This window comes from Macrotis lagotis, chromosome 1, assembly GCF_037893015.1.
Source record: "Macrotis lagotis isolate mMagLag1 chromosome 1, bilby.v1.9.chrom.fasta, whole genome shotgun sequence".
In the NCBI taxonomy this organism is placed as follows: domain Eukaryota; kingdom Metazoa; phylum Chordata; class Mammalia; order Peramelemorphia; family Peramelidae; genus Macrotis; species Macrotis lagotis.
In genome coordinates, this window is record NC_133658.1 from 653,742,606 (window position 1) to 653,762,550 (window position 19,945).

The window sequence follows — 19,945 nt, forward strand, 5'->3', positions numbered from 1 at the left end:
TGAGACCAGCCCAGAGTCTTTGGTTATATGAGCAGGATGAGGGAGTTCCAGTGGGCCTAGAGGGCAAGTTCCAACACAAAGAGTTGCAGAGTGTGGCTGGATGTGCTGGATCTGCTCCACTCAGGGCCCTGGGCTCCACACTTTCATCCCAGAACAAATGCAGTAAAATCCCCCACCCCCAAGCTTAGGTTCAGGTGTGAACTGAATAGGGAGATTAACTACTTTGACCCAAGGCCCAGCGCACATTGTTCAAGGATAACAGTATCCACTTGCACCACACCCTGATGCCCTCCAGGCCTAGGGAGAGGGCCTCAAATCAAGGACACAGATATTCCACAGAAAGTGGCCAGCACCCCCTACTGGCTGGCCCACTTGGAGTTACTAAGCCCAGTGAGCAAAGCCTCTAGGGATCTCAACACCAAACCTCTGTGAACCAGCCCCTCCCTCAGCACAAGATCTTAGGAAAAGGAAGAAAGGTCAGTGAAAAAAGTTGACTTATTGAAAACTAGTTTTAAGGCACAAATCCTAACCCAGAGAAATCTGGAATTTCTGAATGGAATATGAATTAGTCTCCAGACCAGAAAGACTTCCTAGAAGAAATCAGGAAGAAGCTTAAAAATCAATTGGAAAAATTGGGAAAAGAAACTCCAGAGAAAATTAACACCTTGCAAGAGAAAAGTAACATCTCACAAGAAAAAAAATCCTTGGAAAATAAAATTGGACAAATACGAAAAGAAAATAATTCTCTCAAAACCTCAATTGAGCAAATGAAAACAGAAAATAATTCTCTCAAAACTTCTATTGGGCAAATGGAAAGCTTCAAAAATAGAACTGACCAATTGGAAAAGGACTTGCTAAAACATAAATGAAGAAAATTCTTCTAAAAAAGAATGGAATATGTGGAAACTAATAACTTTATGAGACAACAAGAATCTTTTCAACAAAGTCTAAAAATCCAAAAAAACAGAAGAAAATGTAAAATACTTCATTGGCAAAACAACTGACCTTGACAATAGATCCACAAATTAAGAATCACTGGGATTCCTGAAAATATTGAAGATAAAACAAAGCCTGTACTCAATATTACAGGATTTAGTGATGGAAAATTTTCCTGATATCATGGAACCAGAGGGCAAAATAGTTATCAAAAGAATACATTGATCCCCTCTGGAAAGAGATCCTAAAATGAAAACACCAAGGAATACTGTGGCCAAATTCCAGAACTATCAGATATAAGAGAAAATCCTGCAAGTAGCCAGAAACAATTTAGATACCAAGGAGTCATAGTAAGGATTGCATAGGACCTGGCTGCATCAACGTTAAGGGACTGAATGGCCTGATATGCGATATTCCAAAAAGCAAGCAAGCTGGGAATGCAGCTAAGAATTCCCTATGTGGAAAAAATGAGGCTTCTCTTCCAGGAGAAAAGATGGACATTTAACAAAATAGGAGACTTCCAACCTTTCCTGATGAAAAGACCAGAGTTAAATAGAAAACAGGAGACTTGAGAGACACATGAAAAGGTTTTTTTTAAAAAGGGTAAAGAAAAAAAAACTTCTATGTAATAAGATGAAACTGGTTATATCCCCATCTGGGAGAAAGATTCTCAAAACTCTCAAGAATTGTAACTCTATTAGAGAGAATATACTTAGCCAGAAGTAATGGAAACTCATGAATTATCCATGACTCTGATAGAATGATTTAAAAACAATATCTCCCTAAAAAGTGGGGAGAGTAAAGAGATAGGAGGATTCAGTAGATTGAATGGGGTAAATCGCATTACATAAAGAGGTACAAAGAACTATTGCAATAGAGAGGAAGAAGGGAGGAGGAGGAGGAGAGAACTGCCTGAATCTTACTCTCATCAGATTTGGCTTAAAGTTCACAAACATGCATTCAATTAAGTTAAGAAACTCTTCTAGGGGTGGCTAGGTGGCATAGTGGATAAAGCACCGGCCCTGGAGTCAGGAGTACCTGGGTTCAAATCCGGTCTCAGACACTTAATAATTACCTAGCTGTGTGGCCTTGGGCAAGCCACTTAACCCAGTTTGCCTTGCAAAAACCTAAAAAAAAAAAAAACTCTTCTTAACTTTCAAGTATTAAAAGGGGAAAGGGGGAAAAAAAAGAACAACAGAAGGAAAAAGGGGAAAAGGGAAAGGGGAAAGAAAGGGTAGGGGGTTGGATACAAGGGGCAAACATAATGAAGGTGGTGGTATTCAGAAACAAAATACTGGGTATTTAGGATTAATATGGATAAAATGAAAAAAGTGGAAAAATATAGGCAGAGAGAAAATAGCATTGACCGAAATAAAGAGTTAGTAAATATAACTTTGAATGAGAATTGGATAAACTATCCCACAATGTGTAAGTGAATGGCAGAGTGGATTACAAACTAGAATCCTACAACATGCTGCTTACATGAGATTCATTTGAAGATGAGAGATTACATAAAGAGGAAAGGGAAAAAGGGGAAAAAACGTAGGGGCAGCAATCTTTATCTCAGACAAAGCAGCTGCAAAAATAGATCTCATTAAAAGAGATAAGGAAGGAAACTATATTCTCCTAAAAGTTACCATAGACAGTGAAGCAATTTCAATACTAAATATAGCAAGTGGTATAGCAGCCAAATTCTTAGAGAAGTTGAATGAGTTACAGGAAGACATAGACAGCAAAACTCTACTGCTGGGAGAGCAGCAAAACTCAACCTCCTGCTCTCAGATTAGATAAATCTAGCCATAAAATAAAAGGAAGTTAAAGAGGTAAATAAAATGTTAGAAAACCTAGACATGAGAAAGTTAGAGAAAGTTGAATGGGGATAGAAAGAATGTACTTATTTTGAAGAAAGTTGAATGGGGATAGAAAGTAATATACCTTTTTTTCCTGCAGTACATGGCACTTACCAAAAACTGACCATGCACTAGGGCATAAAAACCTCATAATCAAATACAAAAAGGCAGAACTAGTGAATACATCCTTCTCAGATAATAATGCAATAAAAATCACATGCAATAATGGGCCAGGGAGAGAAAACTGGTAACTAAATAACCTCATTTTAAAGAATGAGTAGATCAAACAACAAATTATAGAAAGAATTAATGATTTCATCCTAGATAATGGCAATAATGAGACAACATACCAAAACTTATGGAATACAGCCAAGGCAGTTGTCAGGGGATATATTACATCTTTAAATGCTTACATGAATAAATTGGAGAAAAAGGAAATCAATGAACTAAACATGCAACTAAAAAAATTAGAGAAAGAATGAATTAAAAAACCCCAATTAAATACCAAATTAGAAATTCTAAAAATTAAAGAAGAAATTAACAAAATCAAAAGCAAGAAAACTATTGAACTAATAAATAAAACTGAGTTGGTTTATGAAAAAACAATAAAATTGATAAATCTAATCAATTTGATTTAAAAAAAGAAGTAGGAAAACCCAATTGCTAGTATCATAAATGAAAAAGTGAACTCACCACCAATGAAGAGGAAATTAAAGTAAAATTCTGAATTTTTTTGTCTAACTATATTGGAAAATCTAAGTGAAATGGATATAAGTTGCACAGGATAAATAAAGAGGAAATTAAATACTTAAATATCTCTATTTTAGAAAAATAAATTCAGCAAGCCATTATTGAACTCCCTAAGAAAAATTCTCCAGGGCCAAATGGATTCAAAAGTGAATTCTAGCAAACATTTAAGGAACAATGGGTTCCATTTCTATATAAAATATTTGGCAAAATAGGTAAAGACAGAATTCTGCCTATGACACCAATATGGTGCTGATACCTAAACTAGGAAGAGTCAAAACAGATAATTATAGAACTATCTCCCTAGTGAATATAGCTGCAAAAATCTTAAATAAAATCTTAGCAAAGCAACTTAAGCAAATTATCACTAGGATAATACACTATGACCAAGCAAGATTTATCCCAGGATTGCAGGGTTGGTTCAATATTAGGAAAACTGTTAGTTTAATTAACTATATTAATCACAAACCTGTCAGAAATCACGTTATTACATCAATAGATGCTGAAAAAGCCTTTGACAAATTACAACACCCATTCATGCTAAAAACACTAGGGAGTGTGGGAATTCCTTAGAATAATAATCAGCATCTATCTGAAACCATCAGCAAGCATCATATGCAATGGGGATAAGCTAGAGGTATTCCCAATAAGATCAGGGGTGAAAAAAAGGATGTCCTTTATCACCACTACTGTTCAATATTGTGTTAGAAATGTTAGCTTTAGTAATAAGAGAAGAAAAAGAAATTGAAGGAATTAGAATTGGGAAGGAAGAAACAAAACTCTCACTCTCTGAAGATGACATGATGGTGTACCTAAAGAATTCTAAAAATTCATCTAAAACAATACTGGAAATAATTAGCAACTTTAGCAAAGTCACAGGATATAAAATAAAGGCTCATAAATCCTCAGCATTTCTATATATTACTAGCAACATACAGCAGCAAGAGCTAGAAAGAGATATCCCATCCAAAGTAACTTCAGACAATATGAAATGCTTGAGAGCCTACTTGCCAAGGCAGACTCAGAAAACAACTACAAAACACTGCTCACATAAATAAAATCAGATTTAAATAACTGGGGAAATATCAACTGCTCATGGATAGGCCAAGCTAATACAATAAACATGACAATTCTACCTAAATTAAGCTACTTATTTAGTGCCCTACCAATCAAAATTTCAAAAATTTACTTTAATGAGTTAGAAAAAAATTGTAACTAAATTCAGATGGAGAAATAAAAAGTCAAGAATTTCCAGGGATTTAATGGAAAAGGTGCAAAAGAAGGCGGCTTAGCCCTACTAGATTTAAATTATATTATAAAGCAACAGTCATCAAAACTGTTTGGTATTGACTAAGAAATAGAGTAGTGGATCAATGGAACAGATTAGGTGCAAAAGAGACAGCAGCAAATGATCATAGTAATCTGCTGTTTGATAAACCCAAAGAGTCCAAGCTTCTGGAATAGAAACTCTCTTTTTGATAAAAAAAAACTGTTGGGAAAATTGGAAGTTAGTAGGGAAGAAACTTGCATTAGACCAAAATCTCACACCGTATACCAAGATAAGATCAAAATGGGAACAGAATTTATACATAAAAGACAATATTATGAGCAAACTACAAGACCAAGTAATAGTTTTCCTGTCAGATTGTTAGAAAGGGGAGCAGTTTATGAACAAAGAAAAGATAGAGAACACCATTAAAGACAAACTAGATAATTTATATTACATTAAATTAAAAAGCTTTTACACAAACAAAACCCACTATAATCAAGATAAAAAGAAATGTAGTAAATTGGGAAACAATTTTTACAACTAGCATTTCTGACAAAGGACTCATTTCTAAAATATATAGAGAACTGAGTCAAATTTATAAAAAAAAAAGTCATTCCCAATTGACAAATAGTCAAAGGATATGCAAAGGCAATTTACAGATGAGGAAATCGAAGTGACCCATAGTCATATGAAAAATTACTCTAAATCATTACTTATTAGAGAAATGCAAATTAAAGTATCTCTGAGATACAAAGAAATTAGAAAAACTTGCTACAAGAGAGGTACTTGAGCTGAGCTTTGAAGGAAACTAGAAATTCCTAGGTGGCAGGAAAATGTCTCATGAGATAGAGTGCTTGCTTTGGAATTATGAAGACCTGCCTCTGACACCAATGAGCTGTGTGATTCTGTACAGTCACGTAACCTCTATTTGCTCTGATTCACTGGAGAAGGAAATGGCAAACCACTGCAAAACTCCATGGAAAGCAATGGTGTGTTATGTGTGACAGGGGGTCACATGGAATCAGACACCACTGAATGATTAAACAACAATAGAGATTTGATGAGGAGGAGGTGGGAAAGGAGTCGTTTCACATATAAGAGATAAAATGTCAAATACAGGGAAAGTTATGTATTGGGAATGACCAATAGGCAGGTTTGGCTTCAATGTAGAATATGAAAGTAGAATGATGAATAAAGTTAATGGAAATTTTTTTTATTAAATTTATTAAATTCAGCATTATGCTGAATCACATTACAGGTAGAAACTGAAGACCAAGACAGTCAATGCCCTCAAAGAGTTCATCTTCTAATGTGGGAAATGACCCAAATGGGAGGTTTCAGTGGCAACTCAGATGAAAATATTCCATATCTACTTTAATTATATTTCTCTTGATTAAACCATATCTGTGTCTAGTTTAAAACTTAGGTGGCAAGAACTTTGTGTTTCTGGGCCTTCTTTAGCTGTGGTTGTTGAGAAGGAGGTACTCTTGCACCCCACTGGTTATAAAATTGTGGAGGACAGGAACCTTCTTTTGCCTCTTCTTTATTTCCAGTATTCCTGGTATATAGTAGATACAAAAGAAATGTTTATTTATTGACTGATTGATTGGTGGAGGTGTTAACTGAGGTGATGTGGTGGTTTGACTCTGATGCATTATATCTCTTTGTCAGTAATAAGCCTTGAAAGACAGGTTGAAATCAAATTGTTGAGGACTTTAAAAACCAAACCAAGAAATTCATATTTTATCATATAAACAAGAGAGAGTCAATGGAGTTTATTGAGAAAGGAAGTAGCATGGGAAGGCTTGTGTTTTAAGAATATTAAGTTGGATGATTGAAATGGAAATATACTTTACATGATTATATATGTATAACCTATATTAGATTACTTGTTGTCATGAGGAGGGAAGAAAGGGAAGGAGAACATTATAACTCAAAAGTTTACCAAAAAATTAATATTGAAAACTATCTTGACATGAAATTTTGGGGAAATATTTTTAATAACAAAAGAGGTATCTGTACAGAGAATTAATTGAAATGGAGAAACAAGTCCAACAGACCAGTTGGAAGACCACATCACAGTCCATGAAAAAGGTCATAGGTTGTTGGCCTATGTGGAGGTAAAATTAATGACTTGTCAGTGGATTGATGAGGAAGGAGTCAAAAATTAATCTAAATCTCCAAACTTGGTTGACAAAATGACTGATAATATTCTAAACAAAAAAAGTTAGGAATGAATTAATTAATAAGCATTTACTAGGCATTTGTAGGTACTTCATTATTCACTGGAGATCCAAAGAAAATACAAAAGTTTATTTTTTGTAATGGGGAGAACAATATATGTATGTATATAGGGATGCATATATACGGGTATGTGTATATATAAATGGAAATGTAAAGGATATCATCAGTAAATTAAAAGTAATATTAGAGGGAAGTAAACTGTCAGATGTCAGAGTAAACTGTCAGATGCTATATAAGGTGGCATTTTAACTCTTTTCAAAGATGGTAGTGCTAGAAATAGAAATGAGAGATTGAGGAACATACATAAGGAACAGAGGGTTGGGGAAAAGAAAATGAGTTCTGTTTCCACAAGTTGAGTTTGAGATACATATGAGACATTCAAATAGAAATCTCCAATAGACAGTGATGGATTTGAGTTCAAGAGAAAAATAACTCCTTATATACAAAAGTGTAGACATAATCTTATTTCACACAATTCCTCTTCATGCAATCTATGTGCTTCTAATTGTTCCCTGATTAATTTTCTATCTTAAGAACAATTTTTTTAATTCCTCTTTTCATTAACCTGGTACTACTACTTACTTTAATAATCAAATTTCAATATTTAGCAAATCCATCATTTGGAATTGCCTTCATTAAAGGTAATAATAACAAAATTTGTCACTTGCCTTTTGCATTGAAAAATAATGAGATACTATACTATTTTTCTTCAATGACTCTGTGACCATTAGTATTTAATATTCCTTCACCAGTACAGATCACAACTCATTAATACTTTATTTTATCTTCTGTGATTTCTATTTGTTTTTGTAAAATCATTTTGTTGAACACTGAGCAGGTAGAGGATTAATTTTTTTTATCAGGGTCCCTTCCCAAAAGCCATAGAAACATGACTTACAAATGAGTCTACTGAGAAGCTGTCTGGTCTGGGTATAACTAGTATTGATCTATTAATTAGAGGAACAGTTTTATATCTTGGCCATACTGATCATTATTTGTATTATGTGGTCATTAATTTCTTCATTTCTAAAATAAGAATATTTGGGTAAGTGGTCTTTAATGTCTCAATTCTATGATTCTACCAACATTCTAGGATCCTATTTTTAAGGGTCAGTGATTAGTGTTTTTGTTATTTTTGTCCTCTTTTGCTTTCTATAAAAGTTCTATTACATGTATTGGGTAGAGCCAAGATGGAATAAAGGCAGAGACTCACCTGAACTTTTCCAAATTTGCCTCCAATCAATGTTAAAATAACATCTCAAAATGAATTCCAAAGTGGCATAACCAACAAAAGGACAAGGTAAAATCATTTTCCAATCCAAGACAACTTGGAGGATCAGCAGGAAAGATCTATTTCACTGGGATAAGAATGGAGTACACAGGGCAGCTAGGTGGCACAGTGGAAAGACCACCAGCCCTGGAGTCAGGAGAACCTGAGTTCAAATGAGGCCTCAGACACTTAATAATTACCTAGCAGTGTGATCTTGGACAAATCACTCTAACTCCATTGCCTTTAAAAAAAAAAGAACAGAGTACAGTCCAGCATAGCTGTGCCAGCCAGCAGCACGCTTTGATGGTGAGAGTGGTGATTGATTCTGTGGGGGAAGATTTCAGAGCTCTCAGTCCATAGATGGTAAAGGAGTAGGGCAACTAATGAGAAGAAGATTGAGTAGAACTCTTTGCTGACACTGGGAGCAGGAATCTGTTGAATTGTCCATAGTGGCTCTTGTCTTTTCTGGCATGGGGAGCAGGAGTAGTATTGTCCATACCAGTTCTTGGTCACAGTCTTAGGGCAAGGAGAAGCATTAGCAGCAACAGGGATTCAGGACACAACTCCAGGAAGAAAAATGGTATTTGTGGTTACTCATGGACCAGAGCAAAGGCCAGTAAAGCAATGGCCACACCTCTTTTTTGTTCATAATACTTTTGAAGAACTGAAAACTTATAGACTGACAAAACTAATTCTGAAAATGACAGCATGAATAATCTGAAATTTGGGACAGTGTCTCCTCCATCTCAGAAATGGAATTCAAATTTAACATAAAGTTAAAAATCAAGAAATAGGTTAAAACATGAGTAAAAACTACCAAAAAACTACCACATGAATGTAATGGAATATTATTATTCTATAAGAAATGATGAGCTGACAGATTTCAGAAAAACCTGAAAAGACTTATCCGAACTGATGCTAAGTGAAGTGAGAAGAACCAGTAACAATATCGTATGATAAACAATTATCATAGAATTAGCTCTTCTCAGCAATTCTCAAAAACAATTTTGTTTTTATTTATTTTTATTTATTATTTTACAAGGCAATGAGATTAAGTGACTTGCCTAAGGTCACACAAGTAAGTATTAAATGTCCAAGGAGGGATTTTAATTCAGGTCCTCCTGACTCCAGGGTAGCTACTTAACTGCCCCTACTCAAAGACAATTCTAAAAAACATATTGTAAAATGCTATCTATATCCAGATAAAAGAATAATAGAATGTGAATGAAGATCAAAGTATACTAATTTCATTTTATTTGTTTTTTCTTTCTTATATTTTTCCCTTTTGCTCTAATTCGTCTTTCACAGCATGACTAATATGGGAACATAGGTAACATGACTGTGCATGTAAAATCTTACTCAGATTGTTAGTTTTCTTAGGGAGGGAGGAAGGAAGTATGGGAAGAAAAGTTTTTATAATAATGAATGTTGATAGTTATATATGTACAACCTCAATCAACTTATTTGCTATCAAGAGGAGGGGGGGAAGGAAAGAAAGGAAGAAAAAGGTGGAACTCAAGATCTTACAAAAAAATAAAAGTTGAAAACTATTTTACATGTAATTGGAAAAAATTAAATTAAAAACAAAAATGAAAAAGAATATGACTATACAGAGTTATAGTGGTAACAGAGAAAAACAACACAAACTTAGAGGACAACAATGTCAAAACTGTTGTTGCCTTTTGATGCAAATCATCAAAAAAATGTGAATTGGTTTCAGCTTCCCCCTCAAAAAGAAAAAAGAATTCCCAGAAGAGCTCAAAGAGAATTTTAAAAATAAAATAAGATAAAGGAAAATTGGGGAATGAAGAAAATAGCACCTTAAATACCAAAAGAGTCAAAATAGTAAAAGAGGCTCAAAAATCCTTTGAAGCAAAGATCCCTTTAAATAGCACAGTCATATGGAAAAGGAGGTACAAAAGCTCAATGAAGAAACTAAAAATTAAAAATTAGAACTGGGAAAGTAGAAACTAACAACTTCATTAAATGAGTTCCAAAAACAGAAAATAGAAAAAAGTTGAAATTATTAAAATATCTGAAAGTCATGTTAAAAAAAAAGAGAAATTAAAGGAAAACCTGCCCTGATACCCTAGAATCAGGGCGTAAAATAGAAATTTAAAGAAACTACTGATTACTTTCTGAAAGAGATCCAAAATTGAAAACATCTACATTTCAGAGCTCCCAGACCAAGGTGAAAATAATAAAAGCAGCCCAAAACATCAAATATTGTAAAGCTATAGTAAGGATAACATAACCACGTCTACATTAAAGAATAGTAGCCTTGAAATATGATATTCCAAAAGGCAAAGGATCTAGAATGATTGTGTTCAGTTTTTCTGGGTAGATGATTGTGGGTTGTAATTCTAGATATGAAATGGTATAGAGGATTTCAAGAATTTAATAGAAAATTTTCTTTTTAAATAAAAGACTCAAAAGAAACATAAAAAAGTAAACAAAAAAGAAAACTCTTAAGGAATTCAATAATATTATTTACAAACCTACATGGAAAGAGATGATACTTGTAACTCCTAAGAACCTTTTCATTAATAGAGCAGTTAGGAGTATATTATTTCCCTGAAAATAAGCCCTAGTAAGATTTTTCAGGATGCTCGTAATATAAGCCCTATCCCAAAAATTAACCCCAGTTAAGAGCACTAACCAGATGGATACATTTAGTACCTCCATTGGAATATATGATGGCTGTATTGAATTATAAAATAATAATGTTAATATATAATTAAATGTAAATAAATATTGACATTAATAGTTAAAATAAATGATGATATAAATTATAATTATTTTTAAATATCCAACTTGGGGGCCTTAGTACAGAGGTCAACTGATGAACTCAAAATATTGCTGAATGAAAAATTGGAGTATAGACATAATGCACAAATAACATGGACACTTGATGACATCTTCATGGAAAGAAAGCCCCCACCTCTAATCATTACAAAGGGTAAGAAAGACAAGACTAAAAGTATTTCAGGCAATTATGTTCCTGAAACTGAAAAAACCTCGTACACACATTAGCAGTTATAAAGAAGTAGGCCTATTTAAGGCTATTGCAAGGTAGCCAAAGAGGTCTACTAGTATGGGATTCAAGCAGCACTCATCACACTGAAAACATGAAGAAGCATAGTTCAAATAATGATTCCGGCAGGAATGATGGCCTCTCTCCAGATATCCCCTAAAAATAAAGCCCAATGTGTCTTTTGGAGTAAAAATTAATATAAGATCAGGTCTAATTTGGTGGGAAATACAATAAACACAGACAAAAAGTATGAGTTGAGTACCATAGGATCCATTCAAAAAATAAAAATAAGAGTGATAAAGAGGGATGTAGGGGCAGCTGGGTGGTCCAGCTGGGTGGTGGAGCCCTGGAGTCAGGAGTACCTGAGTTCAAATCTGGCCTCAGACAAATTTAATAATTATCTAGCTGTGTGGCCTTGGGCAAGTCACTTAACCCCATTACCTTAAATTTAAAAAAGGAAAAAGAGGGATGCATTGGGAAAGGGGGAAGGTAGAATGGAGTAAATTATTCACATAAAAACAAAAGAGTTTTGATAGTGGAGGAGAAGACTGCAGGGCAGTCCAACACTTGAAACTTTTTCTCATCAGAATTAGCCCAAAGCAGGAGTAACAAACACACTCATTTGGGGATAGAAATCTATCTTACTCTATAGGAAGAGGGGAGAGGGATAAGAAAAAGGGGGGTTGACAGGAAGGACTGAGGATTATGGAAATCGGTACTCAGAAGTAAAACATTGAGGAAAGATAGACTGAAAGAAAATAACCCGGAGAACAAATAGGACGGAGGGAAATATACAGCTAATAATCATAACTGTGAGTGTGAATCAGATGAACTCTGCCATAAAACAGAAGTGGATAGTAGAGCAGATTCCACAATTTAGACATAAAGGGTTTAGAAATAAAAGATCTAGACATAAGCAAATTAGGAGAGCATGAAAAAATTTACCTGTCACATCTAGGACCAAGGAAAGAATATTTGACCACACAAGAGATAGCATTTCAAGATTTAACATAGCTAGGTTTGACTGCATTAAATTAAAAAGCTTTTACACAAACAAAACCAATGCTATAAAGGTAGCAGAAAACCAGGGGTAGGATTTGGGGGGGGGAGGAGGGAGAGAGGGATTTTTATACTTAATTTCTCTGATAAAGGTATCATTTCTCAGAGATCTGAGTCAAATTTATAAAAATACAAGTCATTCTTCAAATGATAAGTATTCAGAGGATATAAGAAATCAAAGATACCTATAGGCATTTTTAAAAAATGCTCTAAATCACTATTAATTAGATAAATATAAATTAAAACAACCCATCTATCAAAAACACATCTATCAAATTTGCTCAAAAGACAAAAAAAATGAAAATGAAAAACATTGGTGGGGACATTAGGACACTAATGCATCGTTGGTGGAATTGGGGACTAATCTAACTTCTGGAGGGCAATTTGAAAGTATGTCCAAAAGTCTATAAAACTATGCATATTTTTTGACCCAGAATTATCACTACTAGATACATATCCCAAAAAAATGGTTGTTTAAGACAAAAGGAAAAGAATCTACATGTACAAAAGTATTCATAGGAGCTCTTTTTTGTGGTGGTAAAGATTTAGAAACTGAGGTCCATTAATTGGAGAATGGCTGAGCAAGTTAAAGTATATGTTTTTGATGGAATACTATTGTGCCATAAGAAATGATGAATAGGATGCTTTCAGAAAAGTCTGGAAAGACTAACATGAAATGATGCAAAGTGAAGTGAGAAAACATTGTACACAATAGTGAAACTATTGAAGAATGATCAACTATGAATAATTTAAGTATTTTCAGCTCTATAATCATCTAATTCTGAAGGGCTTATGATGAAAAATGCTTTCTACTTCCCACAGAAAGAAAGGATGAAGTCAGAGTACAAATTGAGGCATGCTTTTTTAAAAAAAACTTTAATTTGTTTTCTTATTTTGGTTTGAGTAAGGGAGAGAATTGGAAACACCGATTTTTTTTTTAAAAAATGAATGTAAAAACTTATTTTACATATAATTGAATAAATAAAATATTAAAATAAAAAGATCATTATAATGATTATGATAATAATCATTATTATTTACTTGTAAACTCCTTATAGGTAGGGACTATCTTTTGTCTTTTCTTTCTATTAGCTCTTAGCACATACCTAGCATATAATGCAAGTATTTGATTATCAGTACAATATGGTTGTTCAGCCAAACCTTTCTCCATAGAAATATTACCATGGACTTTTTTCCTCTAAGTCAAAGAAAATTGTATTTTCTTTTTCATTTGTTTAATGCTGTTGCTATCTTTCTTTCCAAGACAAGACAACTATGTAGGACAGTATAATTTCTGCCAAATCCTAAATTTGTCATGATTATCTTGGTAAATATAAGTACCCTAGTTTTCATTGATCTAACTCACATCTCTATATTTTAGTACAGTTGTCCACAACAAATTATGTCTTATTAGTCTGAGACTAATAACATTTCATAAATAGCCATCGGGTCTCTCTTCCCCTCTCTCTTCCTCAGAAGAGAAAAGAATAATTTTTTTTCAGGGAATAAAGAGGATTCGTGAAATTGCTACAAATCTTGCCCAGTTATTGAATTTTCCACACACAACAAAGCCTGTGCTTCTACATAAAGGCACATTTCGAATATCCCAGAAACAAATAAGATGAGAGCATAAGAAATACCAACTAAATCTAAAGCAAATACAGTGTCCTAGAGGCAGAAAGTGAATTACTGGCTTCTATTGCCAAAATCTTCAATGCATTCCTTTTGTCCCCTAGCAACAAGTCTCTAAGTCCCTGCCCTCAAGGAGTTTGCATTCCAAAGGGGAGAATGATAAGCAAATGACTAAATACATATAAAATGTACATAGAGTAATAATAATAATAATTATAATAATAGCTAGCTCTTATTAAAAGTGCTGCCATAATTCATAGAGTGTTGGACTTGAGTTCAAATTTGAGCTCAGCTACCATATATGTGACCTTAGGCAAGTCAATTAATCCTTTTTTTCTTCAGTTTTCTCATCTGTCAAATGAACTGGAGAAAGAAATGACAAAGCATTCTAGTATCTTTGTCAAGAAATGGGGTCACAAAAGAGTTGGACAGGACTAAAATGACTGAATAACAATAAAGCTTTTATTAAGTACCTACAATATTACAGGCATTATACTATGTACTTTATGAATGCTATTTCATTTAATTCTACCAGCTTTCCTGGTAGAATTATTATCATATTCACTTCATAGTTGAGGAAACTGAGGCAAATGTAAATTAAATAACTTGCCTAATGTAATACAAGGAATGTGTGTCTGTGAACTCAGATCTTCTTGACTCCAGAGGCAGATTCACTGCACCATCTAACTGCCTCTCATTAGTTCCTGTAGGTGGAGCAGATGAAAGGCACATTGGGAAGAAAGTCCATTGGTTATAAAAAGGTAAACAAAATTGTCAAAATTATAGGTATATACCTTTTCTTTTCTTTTATCAACATGTCTGTTAGTCAATCAATAAGGATTTAATTATGTTATAGGCCAGGCACTAAGGATTTAAAGAAAACAGTCCCTATCCTAACAGAGTTCATATTCTAATATTCAACAATTAAGTCCATTCAAGATCTAAGAAGAGAAGTTGGATTTTCTCTTGATAAGAAATGTTCAGGGGCAGCTAGGTGGCACAGTGGATAGAGCACCTGCCCTGAAATCAGGGGGACCTTAGTTCAAATATGATCTCAGACACTTAATAATTACCTAGCTGTGTGGCCTTTGGCAAGTCACTTAACCCCATTGCCTTGGGGTGGGAGAAACAAAGAAATATTCACCTAGGATAGTCAAATGTTTTCACAATTATTCTAAAGCATCTCAAAAATATTTGCATAGATGTCCATGAGGCATGAGATATAGCACAAGTTATCGATGAGGCACAGAAAAATGCATTGCCACATGATCCTGTCATGTTAACTACTTGGCTAAAAAGAGATATGGGAATTATGAGCAAGACACAGTAATGAGCTTGTGTGCTTTCAATTATGGTTTGGGGGCTTTTGGTCAAGCATGCTGTTTATGGAATATAAGCTATAATTCTTAAATATGAATGGAAAAGATATTGCAGGGTAACCATGATAATAACATCAATTTTAGAATTTACAACAAAAATGACCAATCAGAGTCCAGATTTCTCTGAGTTTCTTTTTTTGCCCCAGGGTTAGGCGAATTGCTTCCACCACTTTTTGGAAAAGAATGAATTTTAATTCTTAGCTTGAAAATCAAGTAAAGGAATAAATGGTTTCCATAGCATCAATTTTGATAGTAACTAGGGCACCTAATGTCACTTCTTAAATAGCAATTACAGCTTTCTGCTGCAGAACTGGTGGAGTTTTTGGTGACAGGATGGAAGAGAATGAGAAAGAAGAAAAGGAAGAAGAAAGGAGAAAACGGAAGAAAAAAGAAAGGGAAGAAAACAGATTTCATGAGTAATGAGACATAAAAAACAAATAAACTGCCCAAAACCAAAGTGAAATTTGGCTTGAATTTCAGTAACTAAATTTTACTCAATTTATTTTCATCTTGTTTTGGAGGTATACAAAATGTAATTATTCTTAATATCATTTCATAGATTTTGTTCAATATCCTTTTTTAAAATATCCTCAAATCCTGTAGCATAGTCCCTTACAGGTGTTTAATAAATATTTTTCAAACTTAAAAGGTTTTGTAACATTATTAAATAAGAAAGCTAATGTTTTAAAAAGTTTAAACTAAAAAAATTTCACTTTAATTGCATTCAAATCACTATTGAGGCTTAATTTGAAATATATATCAATATAGTACCCAATTTTTCAATCAATGCTACTGCTAATGTTGGTACATGAATGTTTCATCAATAATGTTAACATAATAAAACATAAGGCTTCACTTTAGGTACAAACAAGGGAAAAGCCATTTCAACCTGTATTGAATATACCAGCATTCCAAAGCCGGTATGAGAACTATCCTACACATTAATTGGATGAGTGGTACATAGTAAAATAAACTATAATAGCAAAACTGGCAACACTTTTCCAAACATACAAAGCAATTATAAAAATGTTAGATTAGAATATAAACTTCCATACCAGATCATAGGCAGCTAGGACCTTTTTCTGTACATCTGGTATTATCCCCAGAGGTTCCAGATAAGGGAAGTTATCTTTCATAATGAGAGAGACAGAAGGTGTATCATCACTGTTTATCAGTCGAGAAGACAAAGTCAACATGCATTGTTTCAGGCTGGCAATTGGAGGGAGTCCACAAAGTTCTTTAATGGATACTATTGCATTCTGTCAGGAAAAAAATGTGGAATTACATTGGATGATTTAACACATTACATTACTTTACACATAACCTGTTCTTGATGAATAATTCCATTAATAATTTTCATATTTCTGAAACAGACTAGAGATTCACATAATTTGGGGAAAATTACAAAATGATCAATTTTTAAAGTATCAGTATTCACAAAGGTGCATGAATATCTAATTTATTATTCCAGTTTACACTTCTTGATTCTAAAAGCCACATTAATGCATTTTAAAACAAACTTCCTCCAAAAAAAGTTTTAAATAACTTTTAAACTAAAAATAGCTTGTTAATTATAGTTTCTTTAATTTTTCCTATGATTACTTGTGCAAACTATAATTTCACACATGATATAATTTTGCTCCCATTTCCTTCAAATTATAGCAGTAACAAACAGACTTTACTTCCTAACTCAACCAATTTACCATTAAGTGTTTGTTCCCTGACATTGCAAGGAAAATGCATTTTTTGAGTTAATTGTATAAAATATATTTTGCAAATTGTCCATCTTCCACTCACTGTCTATTATAATCACTAGAGTACAGAGAAGGCATGCAGGATTCATCTGACCCCTATCAGTCAGGTTTTTTCAGGGTAATGAACTAATCATTTACAGCCTCTGCTCCAAGTAATAATTACCTGTCTTCTTTACTGAGACTATAGCAATGCCTATCTACATATATATATATATATATATGCATCTGTATATCTGTGTGTGTATAGATACATATATATGTATATAGTACATGTGCATGTATCTATACACACACACACATAAAAATATATGAAAGGAAGGAAAGAATTAAGGAATAAAGGAAAGAAATAAGCACTTATTAAATGCCTAAGATGTAGCAGACACTGGGCTAAAAACTTTACAAATATTATATTATTTTATGCTCACAATATGCCTATTTTACAACTTAAAAAACTTAGGCTAAGTGAACTTCCCATGGGTCACACATCTAATAGGTATCTGAGGCAAGATCTGAACTTGCCATCCTGAATCCAAGCCCAGCTCTATCCAATGCACTACCTAATTGCCATTTATAAATTCCTATAAATATATATATGCATAGATATACATGTATGTATGCATGTGCACAATGCATTCATGTAAATATTTATCTGAATGAAAGTACAGCTATAGGGTCATGAGTTTTATATGATATGTGCATGTATTATACATGTATGTATATATGTATTTGTCCTATGGCATTAAAGGTAATGATTAAGACATACATTCTAGTTTTAAAATAAAATTTCCTAAAGATAGGGACTATACACACTGGAATACTAAAATTATCAAATTTCAGAGTTAAAAGAAGGCAAAGATCATTTAATTCAAGCTCCTCATTTAGCAAATGAGGCTGATAACGGTTGAATGAAAAAGAGTCAAAACCACTAGAATATCAGTCTTCTATTTTCTTTTTTTCCTCTTTCATGATGGAGAATAGTTCTTAAGCTACCTAAATGCTCACATATCAAGTTTTAGTTATTGTTGCCATTTTTCTAATCTATGATTGGAAGGGAACATAAAACTCAAATAATACATTTGATTAGAACACTTTTTTGTCGATACTCAGCAAATTTGTTTACCAGTCTCTTGTACTGAATCTTACCTATATAAACCATTATATTTGAGTTAGAGACAGTAATAATCATTCCATGATTTAATATTTTATATACACAATGTTGCCTCTTGTCATTATTTATATATATATATACTATTGCAGAATAAACCAATAAGAGATACTAACATTAGTCTTAAGGATTTAAAAGAGCCAAGTCATTTTTACACTTCCTTTAAACAAACAAAATTATACATTGTACATAGAAAGTTTTTAATTCATAGAATAGAATTCTCTAAGTATATTCATAATATGCACATGTGATATTTAGATGATGTTTTACCTAACTGATAAAATTATTTTGGTTTAAGTCTGCTTCTAACATTTAATAAGTAAAGTAAGATAAAATACGGTGCTGGAAAATAAACACTAGTAGCATTAATAGTATTTTTCCAAAATTTCTCTCATTCAACAGTCTGGAGCCTTTTAGTAACTTCAGAAAAGTATTGCTATGCATATGAATGTTGGGAAAATAAGCGTAACTCTTTTTAACTTTCAGCATTAATAGGAGGAAACAGAAACAGACACAAACCAAGAAAAGAATCTCCTGGATACATATTTTTTATTATGATGTGTGCTCCTGTTCAGATAAGGTGGATCTGCTTAGGGTGAAATCATTTCAAATTCAATAGTGACTCTGAAGAATGACTCAGGTGAAAGGAGCTTTGCAGTTCTCCACCTTGTCTCCCTTAGAAAATTCTCTATAAAACCCACTTTAAAAAAATCTAATTTTCATGATGATTACTTTGAAGATTTTCCTCTTCTGCACTGTCCAGAAAGTAGAGAAGAGAGCTTTGTTTTTGTTTCATAACTCTCTAAATAAAAGTGAAGGGATCAGGTTGAAATTTGCTTTTTTTGTCCATGAACAGAAATCTCTTTCCTCTCCTTCCCATCTTCTACTCAGTTGGGAAAAAGAGAAAAAAGATTGTAACAAATATTCAAAATCAAGCAAAACAATTTCCCCAAATTTATATACACATTTATATATATGAGATATATATCATCTATATATTCATTATTATAGATTTATATATATATATTTCATTGGTATAGAGAAAGAAAGAAAGAAAGAAAGAAAGAAGGAAAAAAGAAAGAAGGAAAGAAAGAAAGAAGAAAAGAAGGAAGGAAGGAAGGAAGGAAGGAAGGAAGGAAGGAAGGAAGGAAGGAAGAAAGAAAGAAAGAAAGAAAGAAAGAAAGAAAGAAAGAAAGAAAGAAAGAAAGAAAGAAAGAAGGAAAGAAAGAAAGAAGGAAAGAAGGAAGGAAGGAAGGAAGAAAGAAAGAAAGAAAGAAAGAAAGAAAGAAAGAAAAGAAAAGAAAGAAAGAAAAGAAAAGAAAGAGGGAGAGAAAGAAAGAGAAAGAAAAAAAGATTGGTTGATTATGGCTGGATGGATAGATGGATTGATAGCTGGGTGGGCAGACAAATGGATGGAATATCCTATTAGACCCTAAATCACTTCTTTGTAAAGAATAACATGTTCATCATAGGACTAGAGAAGTAATTCAAATATGAAATGTTATATCCACTTTCAGAAGAGTATTCAGTATTCACTCCCATGAAATATTCCCAAGAGGGGGTGGCTAGGTGGCGTAGTGGATAAAGCACCGGCCTTGGAGTCAG

The 19,945-nt window shown here is 33.3% G+C and overlaps 1 protein-coding gene across 1 annotated transcript in view; it reads right to left on the bottom strand.

Annotated features, from left to right (window-relative positions):
* PLCL1 (phospholipase C like 1 (inactive)) overlaps window positions 1–19,945 on the bottom strand; it is a 417,242-nt gene that overhangs the window by 71,221 nt on the left and 326,076 nt on the right. The window contains exon 3 of the mRNA XM_074215381.1: window positions 16,477–16,680. Within this exon, the coding sequence (XP_074071482.1) occupies window positions 16,477–16,680 (204 nt within the window). The remainder of the gene's footprint in view (window positions 1–16,476; window positions 16,681–19,945) is intronic.